We start from the raw sequence: 12,491 nt of genomic DNA on the forward strand, positions 1-12,491 counted from the left end.
TGTTTCATAATATATTTGCCACATTTGTGAACTAGCATCTTTAATGAGCTTTACTTAGTTGCATTTTATTTGATAAAAAAAACAAACAAAAAACATCGCAGCACATTTTGATGGTTACAGATTATTCTTTCCCTTTTTTGTAACTTTTTTTTTTAAGGCATATTTGTCTTTGCTCCTGTTCTTGAAATATTTATTGATCCAGTACATTATTTAATTGCAGACGACCATCAGGTCCAATCATCTGCACTGAAAATCCCAGCGCAGATCACACGTACAGTGTAACAGTGATTGCAAATGAGGATGATTACCCAGCATCCCCTGCATCTTCCATAGACGAAGAATACGACTTTGGTTCGGAGGATGACCAGTGTGAAAGTGATTACCAGACAGATTTTGACTATGGCAGTGACTGTGGCCGTGACGAAGTAGACGGGTCAGTGCCCACTAACCCACGCAAACGATTCCGGGAAAACAAAATGGCTGTCGACGAGGACGAGCAGCAGAAGATAGTGGAGGGAGCAGACGCGCTGTTAAATTTGGCGGGAATATTAACACAGAGACATAGGAAAAACACGAGCCAGGCAAATGGGTCGGAAAATTCACAGACTGAAAACAAAGTAGTGAAGCAGGAACCTGATTCAGGTTCCTAGTGGATATGCAATGTGTTTTTACCTTTTTTAAAAAACAAACTGCCATATGAGATTTCAGGGTGCTACATCGTGCTTCGTCGACTACTCCTACTACAGCAGGTGTATGTATGTTTCAATTCCAGGAAGAAGACTTGCAGAGTCTTCACTGTATTTTATACAATCTGTTGTTATTGCTGCAATATTTCATATTTAACATTTTCTCGTATTTTATCACATCATTAAAAACAAGCAAGAATATTACCTTTTGGAATATTTAATTGTTAATTTTTTAGTTTTCTTCTTCTCTTTTTTTTTTCTTCTTTTGTTTTAAAGCATTGTTTTATTCAGTCATCTTTGTGGAAAGTTCATCCATTAGGTTTTTGTGCAATTTCAGTTGAAATGCAATGATAGACTTGTTATAGATCACTACCGTTTCTGTTATTTTAAGGTGCTCAAAACTGTCTCTTGGAGACTTGTCAGTATATAATTGTGCAATTTATGTACTTATCTTATTTGGCATTTGTAAGTGTTCAAGTCATTGTTAGAGTAGACATGAAGGTTTTTAAAAATAATTTTAAAACATCCAGTCACTGTGTTTTACATGCCAGGATATCAGAACTTGTGTGAATTCAGACCAAAAGTTTTAGTATATAATTAGTTCCTGGGTATGTAATATATATGTTATGTTACGTGATGATACTGAAACTATGGGAAGTCATATTCTCAGATGTTCAGGTACTGGTACTTGTCTAGTAACTGATTCATGGATTTTAAATATTGACTTGTGTTGTCAGTACTGCTTCTTTAAGAGCTGTTTCAGAATTGATCACAAGGGTGTGTGTAGAATGCCTTTTTTCATATATTCCCCCCCCCCACCCCCAATGATGAAAACATAATGTAGCAGAGCCACCAGCCATAAACTGATAAGTATGGTGTCTGCCCCACCTCAAGATCAATTTAGGAACAGCCCTTAATAAGCTTTTAGTAAGCTTTAACATTGACACAGACGGTAAAAATGTCTTCCATTTATTTTGAGCTTGCACCCAATAGTTGGTTAAAATAACCAATGAATGGTAGCAGGTAAAAACAGTAATGGACCACACATACCAAGACATCCAGGCCTCTGAAGATTGCGAGAACGGTTGTTTCGTTTGCATGTTGCTCGTGTAAATTTAATTTTACGTAACCCTATTTTTTGTTAATGCAAAATTTGGAGCACCATTTAATTAGATATAATGGGAAACGCAAAAAGGAAATGAGTTCCCTGGATTTATTTCTGCATAACCGATAAATGGGTCAATTCTCAGGGGCCTGATAAACCTCCCAACAACATCTTGAGTGTCAGAATTCTGCAAAACAGAATTTGTATGGTTTTGGTCTAGGAAGTTGTGATGTCACTGCACAACCTTCTCCAAATATCTAATTTATTTTAATTATTTAATAAGCAAGACCCCAGTCATACAGGCTCTGAAGTTTATTACTGTTACTGTTACTGTTAGTGAAACTGTCTATTTTTTAAAATTATGTTTGCAGTTTGTCAATGCTAGTTAAACCCATTTTAATTTGTTTTGGATATATTGCTTTTATCTATGAATATTTGCTACAGTGAATGTTCTCAATAGCTGTACTGAGTGTTCTGTGTTTGTAGTCCTTGACTAAACCCTAAAACAACACGGTGAGTGGCTTCCTCATTCAAATGTTTGGTTCTTGTCTTATAAGAGAAAACATTGTTTTTATAACACGTTTTGAAGTAAAGGTTTATTTACAGATTTACATTCATGTCAGGCCTCTAAGAATTGAAAACTAGCACCAATCATCTATAGGTTAGGCTAAAAACATTAAGTAACCCATTTCAGTTTACATAACTTGTTACAACTATGTAAATGATAATTCTAAATTTAATGAACTAACAAAAACTGGGTTATACAAAACTACAAACTTTAAAAGACGGACAAACAATACAATCATTTGTGCAGAGGCCTGCATTCAACATTAATAAATATAGGAAGAAAGTTGAGAGGTTGGTGTACCCATACCGTTTACTCTGAAACCGTTTTAAACTGATATCATTAATTGTCATCATTAATATAAAATGTTGTTAGATGATTGGTTAGTTCATTTGAATTTTTGAATATTGTCCAATATGATTGGACAGATATGAGACAAATTTAAATCCAGTGCCTGTTTGTTTGGGAGTCTTGTTAAGTTAGATTATTTTTGATGTGCAGCAGATTTACAGTGGAGATTCAGTATTTAGTGCGCAGAGGGTGGAAATTGTCCTCCTAAAGGTGGCCATGACTTTAAGACTCTCCTTTCTGTAACATTTCTCTGTGCATCAAAGCATGTCGGAATAGTCCATTTCAGCTTTTATTTTGTCAATATTTTATATATGTATGATTATTTAATAGAGTTTAGCCAGATAACATTTCATCATCGTTTTCATATTGTTATTGCTTGTTAATGAAATATTGTTCAGTGGTGAGAAAGGCACATTTTACATACCAGAGAATCATTTTTTTATTTTTTTTATATATTTTTTTTAATCATTATTATTTTTACTTTTAATATTAAAAAAAAGAAAGAAAAAAAGTCCCATCAAGCAGTGTTACTGGGACACAAGTACTAAGTCTTACATGATTTTTTGTTTTAGTTGATACACCATGAAACAATTCAAATAGATATATTTTTAAAATGCTAGTATTTGGAAATTGAAAGCAAGATTTGATAAATAGATTTAACAAGCTTAATAATTAGATATAATGTAAGAATTATTCTGTTACACAATATTGTTAATAAATATTTTACTGTGAAGATAGTCTGATGTTATCTCCCTTAGTTAATTTGTTTGCTAGATTGTACTAGGAAATTACAATACAATTTCAGGAAAATTACCGGTATTAGCTGTTAACATGAGTTTGCATTGCCATTGGTAAATTTTTGCATATTTATAAAACAAAAGATTTGACACAATAAATTAATAATTTTAATTAATTCTCAAATGACGAAAAACCAAATCATGGTTTTTTAGGTGCAGTTTTATTGCATATTGTCAGATTAAATTATTACTACCTATTTTTTTACCCCCTCTAAGAGATAGTAATTAATATTTATTTGTGCATTTTGTCTTTCTCACTGATGAAGTAATATCTCATATTTTTTATATTTATCATGGAGAAGGGTGTATATTTCATTTTTTATGGGAAGGTGCATTTTATTGTTACCCATTAAGCCTAGACCAGATATTTGTTGTGTATACATACTGTATATGTTCAGAGAATTATATTTTACTTTACTATATAATTTCCTATATATGTATATATACATGTATATATTCCGGAATTGGGGAAAGTAGTGTGTAGATACGTAGCAGTAATTTAGAGCATTGTTTCACTATTTATTGAAACATTTATTAGTACATATAATAGAATTAAATCTCGCTATTTCAGATCAACTTATGATATACACATGTATTTGATAAGAAAATTTAGATCATCCAAAACCATATGTTTATTAATTCCTCATCTTACATAGACACTTGACCCATTTTACAAGTTTTCATTTAGCCAACTGACAAATAATCTGTATTGAACTATTGATTAATTTTTACATGAATATTAAAATAAATCACACATTCAATAAAATAGTTGAAAGTAAGATTTAAAAATGGTTTTCCTCATTTAGTAAACACTGTTGCCAAATACAAATTAACATATTTAAAATATTTTATGTAAATTCATTTACATTCAACAACCTTTGGTTAGATTTTTTTTTTGCAAATTTTAGCTTGGAATCGGCTACAGTTGTTTGACATTTCTAAGAAAAAGTAACAAGACAATACAGGTGTTTCATGTAAATATAATGTACATGAAAATATATAAATGGTTTTCAAGTTTTGACATTTGAAGAAAAGCTAGGTGTTGCATACATAACCATTCTCTTCATTAACAAAATGTGAACAGAATATGAAGATAATTTATTGTGCAACTTGATTTGTACTGTACAATTCTTGTATTAACCTCTAGCTAGATGTAAATAAAGTATTAACTCCACACATTGGATGATCAAGTGCTCAGTGTGTAAATATATGTGATTAATGCTGCTTCCATGAACACCCATCTTGAACGTGCACTGCATTTCGTACAAAACTAATTTTAATGACACTGAAATTCAACTAGGCCAGTCTTTTGGGGAACGGTAAAACTTAAATAATAATGTTTTTGATCATCATATGACTTATAACTAATATAAGTTCCTATGGAGAGACCTAGCTGAATGAAAAACTTGATTATTTTACTTTTTCATTGATTAGAATATAAAAATTATAAAGAGGCATACAACACAGCCTTTTGACATTGCTGATAATGATGGTGTACATTTTGCTAAACTTCTGGAAGATCTTCAACTGGTGATTCCTCAGAGGTGCACTTGAAAAGAACACAGCTACACTTAAATTTATCGCATCTTTTATTTTTGAACAATGTAATGCCATGCAATTCTAGTTGAAAACCTGGGCCTGTGCTTATAAAACTTTCCAAATCCAAGATTTCATCGGTCTCCAGACTTCTAACTACAATGATGTGTGTATGAGTAAGACTTTTAATATTAAAGCCTTAAGTTAGAAGTTTATATTTTCATAATAACAGAGTTTGGGCCTGTGTTTTCGAAGCTATCTTAGCACTACAATATAGTAAAACCATCGCAGGCTATGACGTGTGTCATAATGACATCATAGCCTACAACAGTTTTATGATATCGTTGCATTAAGACGGCTATGAAAATCTACAGCCTGGACAGGAAATGGACCAGTGAAGAGAAATAGTGTTGTGTGAACTGCAGTGCATGTTTAGGACTGGGCAAATGTCTGTATATACTGTGATCTGTATGTGCCAAGATCTCGGATATTTCGACAGGCATCGTTGCCGCCACTGTGTGACGAGATATCACTTCCACATGATGATTGTTTTAGGTAACATTTAAACAAAATATCTTTGTCTTCCACTGCTTAAGCAGCTATGACTGTATTTACGTGTTTTCACCACTTGGTCGAAGCCATATTTTCGTATATATAGAGCTCCGTGTATATACTCTGGGCGTGTACATGCCAAGTCTTGTATTTTGAAAACGTGTCTTGTTTGTGGTTTTCAGCCATGGCAGTTTACATTGGGGCATTAAATAGTGTTCATTATTATGGACTTGAAATTTGTTTTGAAAACTGTCCAGTTTGTAGTTTTCAGCCATGGTAGTTCTCATTGGGGTGCTGAATAGTGTTCATTATTATGAACTGTTAAAATGGTGAAAGGTCTCTAGTTATGCCCTTGCGGGTGATCTTGATGCCAGTAACATGTGCTATATTCTAGCATGCAAGTTATTTATATTTAAATATCCTCATTCTGGATAATCAACTAAAAGAACTGCTAGAGTTTATTTGAACTCTCCCCTTAATCCAGTACACGCTTGACTGTATGACTAAAAAAAAAAAACGTTTGCTGAAATCTATCAAAATACAAGGCTTGATCTTTGTAGGATTAGTTAAAAATTCGTACACAGTAGGTTTAATATTTTTCGCAGAATAGAATCAGGTAATAGAAATTATTTCAGTGTTTTTTTTACAGCCTGTTGTGGATGTTTTGTTCTCCTAGATCCACTGTTACGATGTACTTGTTCCTTCGGTGTGGTGTGCAAGACAAAACCCAGTTGTATTCCTGCAGTATTTTAGTAATTTTATATTTTAAATGTTTTGAAACCCATTTTCATTGCGTTGCTTTCTATGTAGTTAATTAAAACACTATGCACCTGTGCATAATGAATTTAATTCTATGTTCTTATTTTACTATGAATAAAAAAATATGTACCTATGTTAAGAAACTAGGCTCTTTACATTAAAATACAGTGGTGATAGATTATTCCAATTATCATATTATTTTTTAATTTCCGTCTTCATCGATTAAGTATTAAGAGAAGTGGTTATCCACTTTTGGTGCAAATTTATATACTCTGTTATGTATCCATGATAATTAACATACTTGAATAGATCCATAAAAAAATTTTTAATCGAACAATTTTAACAAGATAAAATAAATTTTCTCTGAGCAGGATTTTGGACTTAAATCATAACTTGTGACCAGGACAGACCTTCAGGGTATGGGCATGTTATGTTTACCAGACTTGATAATAAAAAGCACTGGGATTTAAAAAAAACTAAACATGTAATACCTAAGGGGAAAATTATAATTTACTACTTTTATATTCGTCTCCACCATTTATACATGTATCAAGCCATAAGCATTTTCTAGTTTCTGTATTTCACAAGTGAATTTTTTGCAGTATGAGTTGTGTATGTTATGGATGCTATTTTTAATTCAGAAACATGCGAAAACAGTAATTATGAGCACACTGAAATACATCATTATCCTCAGGCAAGCTGTTAGTCAAATTTATTTTACAAAATATATGTCTTATTACAGAACTGCTGGTTTATCATTTATCAGTATTGCTGACAAAAAGTATTTAAAACTAAATTTGTTTTTACCATTTCTAAATTACTGATCAGAAGGTCCATATAACATTGATTTCTAAATAACATTTGTATGTGAAAGACAATAAATTAGCTGTCAATGTTTATACATTTTTGAGGTTATTCTTGTAACCTTGTGCTGTATTAATTAATATAAATAGCTTGGTTTCTGTGCTGACTGATACACCGTAAGTTACATTGGGTATTAGTAAGATTTAATAGGTATGTACATGTATTAATAACTAATACTTGACAGAGGATATGTATTTGTCACCAAAATAATGGAACCAATTCTCATTATTTCATTTACCCAAATAATGAAGTCCCAAGTCCCAACAACGCATATGGTATTAAAATTTTAGAATGGGGTTTTGATTTCACTTAAGCTTTAAAGTTTAAAGTGATCTTGTACCCTTTTTTATTTTTTAGCATTTATGGTATTGTTAATGATCCACTTGAGAAGTATCGATTGGTGTATTTTAAGGATTCTCAATGATAATTTTTAGAATTGTTAATAATCCACTTGACAACTATCGATTGGTGTATTCATAATCATGTAAATTTACAGTTGTTTTAAATTACATTTTTTTTTAAAACACATTTTACTCTGTTGATGTTACAGTGGATTTTGTTGCAGTAGCCACTATTCTGGCTTGATAACGGTGTATTGTCCCCACATGTTTGTAATAAACCTCTATAATGGGTAAACAGTGAAAGTTCGGTAATTGTGTTAATTGTGAACGACAGTTAAATTTTGTTGTTTTTGTTATGAAATCTTGAATTCATTTACCATGGTGATCTCAGCTGATTTAAGTTACTTGTTTGAATCGTTAAACCAATCAGATTGCTTTGTATTACATCCATATATACACTGGTTGATACACATTGTTGAATAGCCTAGTCATTGTAATTGGTTACATTTATAATGTAGTTGCAAAGCAATAGTCTCTGCATGCAAAATTGTAATGCTGACTGTATCACCTCAATAATATCTTTATTCTGATGCACAAAACGTTTGTAACATTTTAAACACCACCTATACTAATTTAAAGAATAAAAGAAGAAACAACACTGACATTTAACTCAATTGTTTTCATTCACATTATATATGTGGACTCGATAACTTGTAGTAACCTTTCTTTATTCTTTTTTTTTAAGACATTCATTGACTATTGCTTTGTAGTATATTTATACAGTACCATGGTTTTGGCATTAATAAAACTGCACCAGTCTTAACCTTTTTATGAAATGTAGGCCAGTGGTAATTTACATTAAGAAGTAAAGAAAAACCTGTCACGATGCATTTGTTGCATATCATACATAAGATAATGAGAAATTGCATTCACGAGCGGGTGTGTGTAAAGCTTAAAGGTGGTTGGTCTTCTAAAAAGTGATAAGACTGCTGTGTCTGTTTATTTAGCTTTTGTAATGTTTTCCTGTGTACACTTGTCAACTGTGCATGTTTGCTTAGCATTCATTTAGTCATTTAATAATTTTTTAAAAATCATTACAGGTCTGCTTAAATTAAAACCACACCTTTCTTACTTTGGTATTCATTTTGATTAGTTATATTGGCCAAACACTAATAGGCCTTCTGCATCTAATACAAAGTCAGTATTTTTAAAAGGGCAAGTTTGTTTTAGTGAATTCCAGATTATTCACTACAGTTGGTTAATATAGATCAACATGACTGAAGTACATCTGGATTCATTATGTCTGTAAAACTTTAGTGTAGCCTCCATACTTAAAACTTATATTGTGACATCACATCTGATTAGCAGCGATTGGTGTTGCTATGATGTTAATATTTTTTTATGTTTTAAGTGTTTAGTTTCTTATATTTTGTTTCTAAAATCAACGTACTATAAGTCCTGTAATATTTTTTACAAACATTTTATAATTTGTTTTAACTATTACTGCAGAATTCAAGTATTTACAGCTACTCCAACCTTAAGACAGTTATGTAGGCCCATACTGTTAAAACTTGAGACAAATGCTGTCACATTCAAATTTATTTGGTGTTGCTATTACATTAAAATTTCGGCTTCTGTTAATCTTGACACTAAAAGTTTTTTAAGCACAGGGCCAGCAGTGTCCCTGAATATTTTAGTCTCGTCCTTATTAAGCCATTCAATATTACACTGATGTAATAAACATGATATGTAATAGTAATAGGCCTCGTTGCCATAGAAAAATCTAGCAAACATGCACAGAATGTGAAACTGCCATACAATGTTTTTGATATTAGCACAATGTGTTCTTTAGGAAGCATGCTGTTTTGCATCAATATTTTATATAACAATGTAGAAGATACTATATTGTTGACAAAAGACAGCTGTTTCCTGTAAACAAAGCCAAAGTTGATGATACGATGTTTATTAAGGTGCAATACATATTTGCTGAAAACTGCCTATGAAATTGAAATGTTATGTGAAGTGTCTTTGACAAAACTGTTTAAGCCAAATGACATGGCTTCCATGTAGTAATCATCTAGACAAAATCATTTCATATGAATGATTTGATGGCATTATTACACCAGAGGAGTTAAAGATTTGTAACCAGTGAAAACCATTTTTTAAGAATGTGGAGTGATTGTTTATTGTGCCCTTTCTAAAATTGATAAAGAGTTCCACTTTAATGGAATGGAGGCTAGCACATGGTCTCTTTATGGAAGAGCAAATATCTATGGACTGTGTTGATTATATTTTTGCACATCTAACAGTAAACAATATAGAACAGTTATAGTAAACTGAATTTGATTCTCATAACTAGGCAATTTGTCCATCCATTGTGCAGGACTGTATTTCCACTTGCATTACTAGTGGTGTACTTCATATTGCTTTGTGATTGTCATTGCAAAGTATATCATAAAGTGATCATACAGAGCCGATTTGAAATAGTTTTTTTTTTAAACAAAACTCTTTCTAGTGCCAATTTTGTAGATATGGTGGATCTCCTAGCTAAAAAAAAAAATGGGTGCCATTATCAAATTTCAAATTGGTCTGTTTTAGACCATTTGAACAACAATGTAAAAATACAAGATACTTAGCCAATTGCTTTTGATGGTTTACTTCAGGAAATCTTTTGTTATTGTTAGGTCCACTTGATGCAATATATTTGTTTTGTTTTCTGTTAAAATCATTTATTATATTGTGCATTATGAAGTCAAATTGATCTCAAGCAAAATTAATTATGGTTAAAAATGCAAGATCATGATATAAACTATAAAGTGACTTAGACATTAAGTGACCTTGTTATTACTGTATGTTAATTTTTTTTAACACATTCTTTCTCAATAAAGCATATACGCTTGTCACTATTCAATCAACCGTGTTTACATCCATTTAAAATGTTATCCTAATTAGTAATAATAAACAAACGTAAGTGAAGTATCTTTACGTTAATGTTATACTTTGTGCAGATTATTAAATGTTGCCAGCTTGTTTTTCTAATGTGTTAGGTCTGCACCATTCCCACACAATGGTGTTTTTACATCTGTGCAATAACGCACAACTTGCTGCTGTAATAGAATTGTTTTTGTGGGAGCAAGTGTTCTCGGTAGTGTACATTTGTACATAACAAAAAACCAAATAAAAAAATTTAAAAAATACATTTACTGACTGTTTTCTGTTATATCAAAGGCTGTGGTATGTGCTGTCACCTATACCAAAAAGTGTACATAAAAGATACCTTTCTGCTAATGGGAAATGTATTTTCATATCAGAATTATTAAATATCTGATGTCCAATATCCGATGATCAATACATTAATGTGCTCTAGTAGCGTTATTAAACAAAACAAATGTTTTTTGTTTATTACTAAAGAATGTTTAGGTCACTATTGCAGTGCTGAATAATACTGCCATACTACCCACTATTGCAGTGGTAAACAATACTGCCTGACTACTACCCACTACTAGAGAATGTTTTGGTCACTATTGCAGTGGTAAACAATACGGCCAGACTACCCACTACTAGAGAATGTTTTGGTCACTATTACTGTACAGTGGTGAATAATACTGCCTGACTACCCACTACTAGAGAATGTTTTGGTCACTATTACTGTACAGTGGTGAATAATACTGCCAGACTACCCACTACTAGAGAATGTTTTGGTCACTATTGCAGTGGTAAACAATACTGCCAGACTACCCACTACTAGAGAATGTTTTGGTCACTATTACTGTACAGTGGTGAATAATACGGCCCGACTACCCACAACTAGAGAATGTTTTGGTCACTATTACAGTGGTGAATAATACTGCCCCACTACCCACTACTAGAGAATGTTTTGGTCACTATTCCAGTGGTGAATAACACTGCCCGACTACCCACAACTAGAGAATGTTTTGGTCACAATTTCAGTGGTGAACAATACTGCCCGACTACCCACAACTAGAGAATGTTTTGGTCACAATTTCAGTGGTGAACAATACGACCCGACTACCCACTACTAGAGAATGTTTTGGTCACTATTGCAGTGGTGAACAATACGGCCCGACTACCCACTACCAGAGAATGTTTTGGTCACTATTGCAGTGGTGAATAATACTGCCCGACTACCCACTACCAGAGAATGTTTTGGTCACTATTCCAGTGGTGAATAATACTGCCCGACTACCCACTACTAGAGAATGTTTTGGTCACAATTTCAGTGGTAAACAATACGTCCTGACTACCCACTACTAGAGAATGTTTTGGTTACTATTGCAGTGGTGAATAATACTGCCTGACTACCCACTACTAGAGAATGTTTTGGTCACTACTACAGTGGTAAATAATACTGCCCGACTACTTCTACCACCATTATGTTCCACTCTGTTGATGGCCTGTTTTTTGTGCATAAATTAATGCATGGAAAAGGACTAACATTTTTCGCAGGTGTTTGTGACAAAAGGACAATTGAGCTACACAGATCACAACCTTTCATTTACTGTAACAAAGTTAGAAGTTAGACTGTTTATTTTCAAATACTTTTAAGTTAAACATCATCAGTACCCAGTGTACAGTAAAGTACACTTAAATGAACATGCTAAGAACAAACTATTACATAGAACGAACTGATCATAAAGTCCTGTTTTATCTCATAAAAACCAAATTATGCAAATGTGTACAACAAACTACTGCTATAACGAACGAACTATCATGGTCCCTTTCAATTCGTTATTATTTTGCTGCTAATAGAAGAGAGTAGCTCGTTGCGTGGCAGCAGCAGGTTTTCTCATTATCTGTGGTCCTTGACCACATATCTGACATATTTAAAATGTGTTGAGCGTGTCATTAAAATATTCCTTCCTTCCTGAGGAAAGTTCACCACCGAGTTACCATGAACTAGAACACAAACACATC

The 12,491-nt window shown here is 32.6% G+C and overlaps 1 protein-coding gene across 2 annotated transcripts in view; it reads left to right on the forward strand.

Moving 5' to 3' along the window:
* Nucleotides 1–10,753, forward strand: part of LOC121371353 (forkhead box protein N3-like) — a 72,462-nt gene extending 61,709 nt beyond the window's left edge. For both annotated transcript variants that reach the window (XM_041497177.1, XM_041497176.1), the window contains exon 8: nt 221–10,753. In XM_041497177.1, coding sequence (XP_041353111.1) covers nt 221–650 — 430 coding nt within the window. In that variant the 3' untranslated portion in view covers nt 651–10,753. The remainder of the gene's footprint in view (nt 1–220) is intronic.
* Nucleotides 10,754–12,491: the final 1,738 nt, after the last annotated feature.

The sequence above is a fragment of the Gigantopelta aegis genome, chromosome 4 (genome assembly GCF_016097555.1).
Source record: "Gigantopelta aegis isolate Gae_Host chromosome 4, Gae_host_genome, whole genome shotgun sequence".
Taxonomy (NCBI): Eukaryota; Metazoa; Mollusca; class Gastropoda; order Neomphalida; family Peltospiridae; genus Gigantopelta; species Gigantopelta aegis.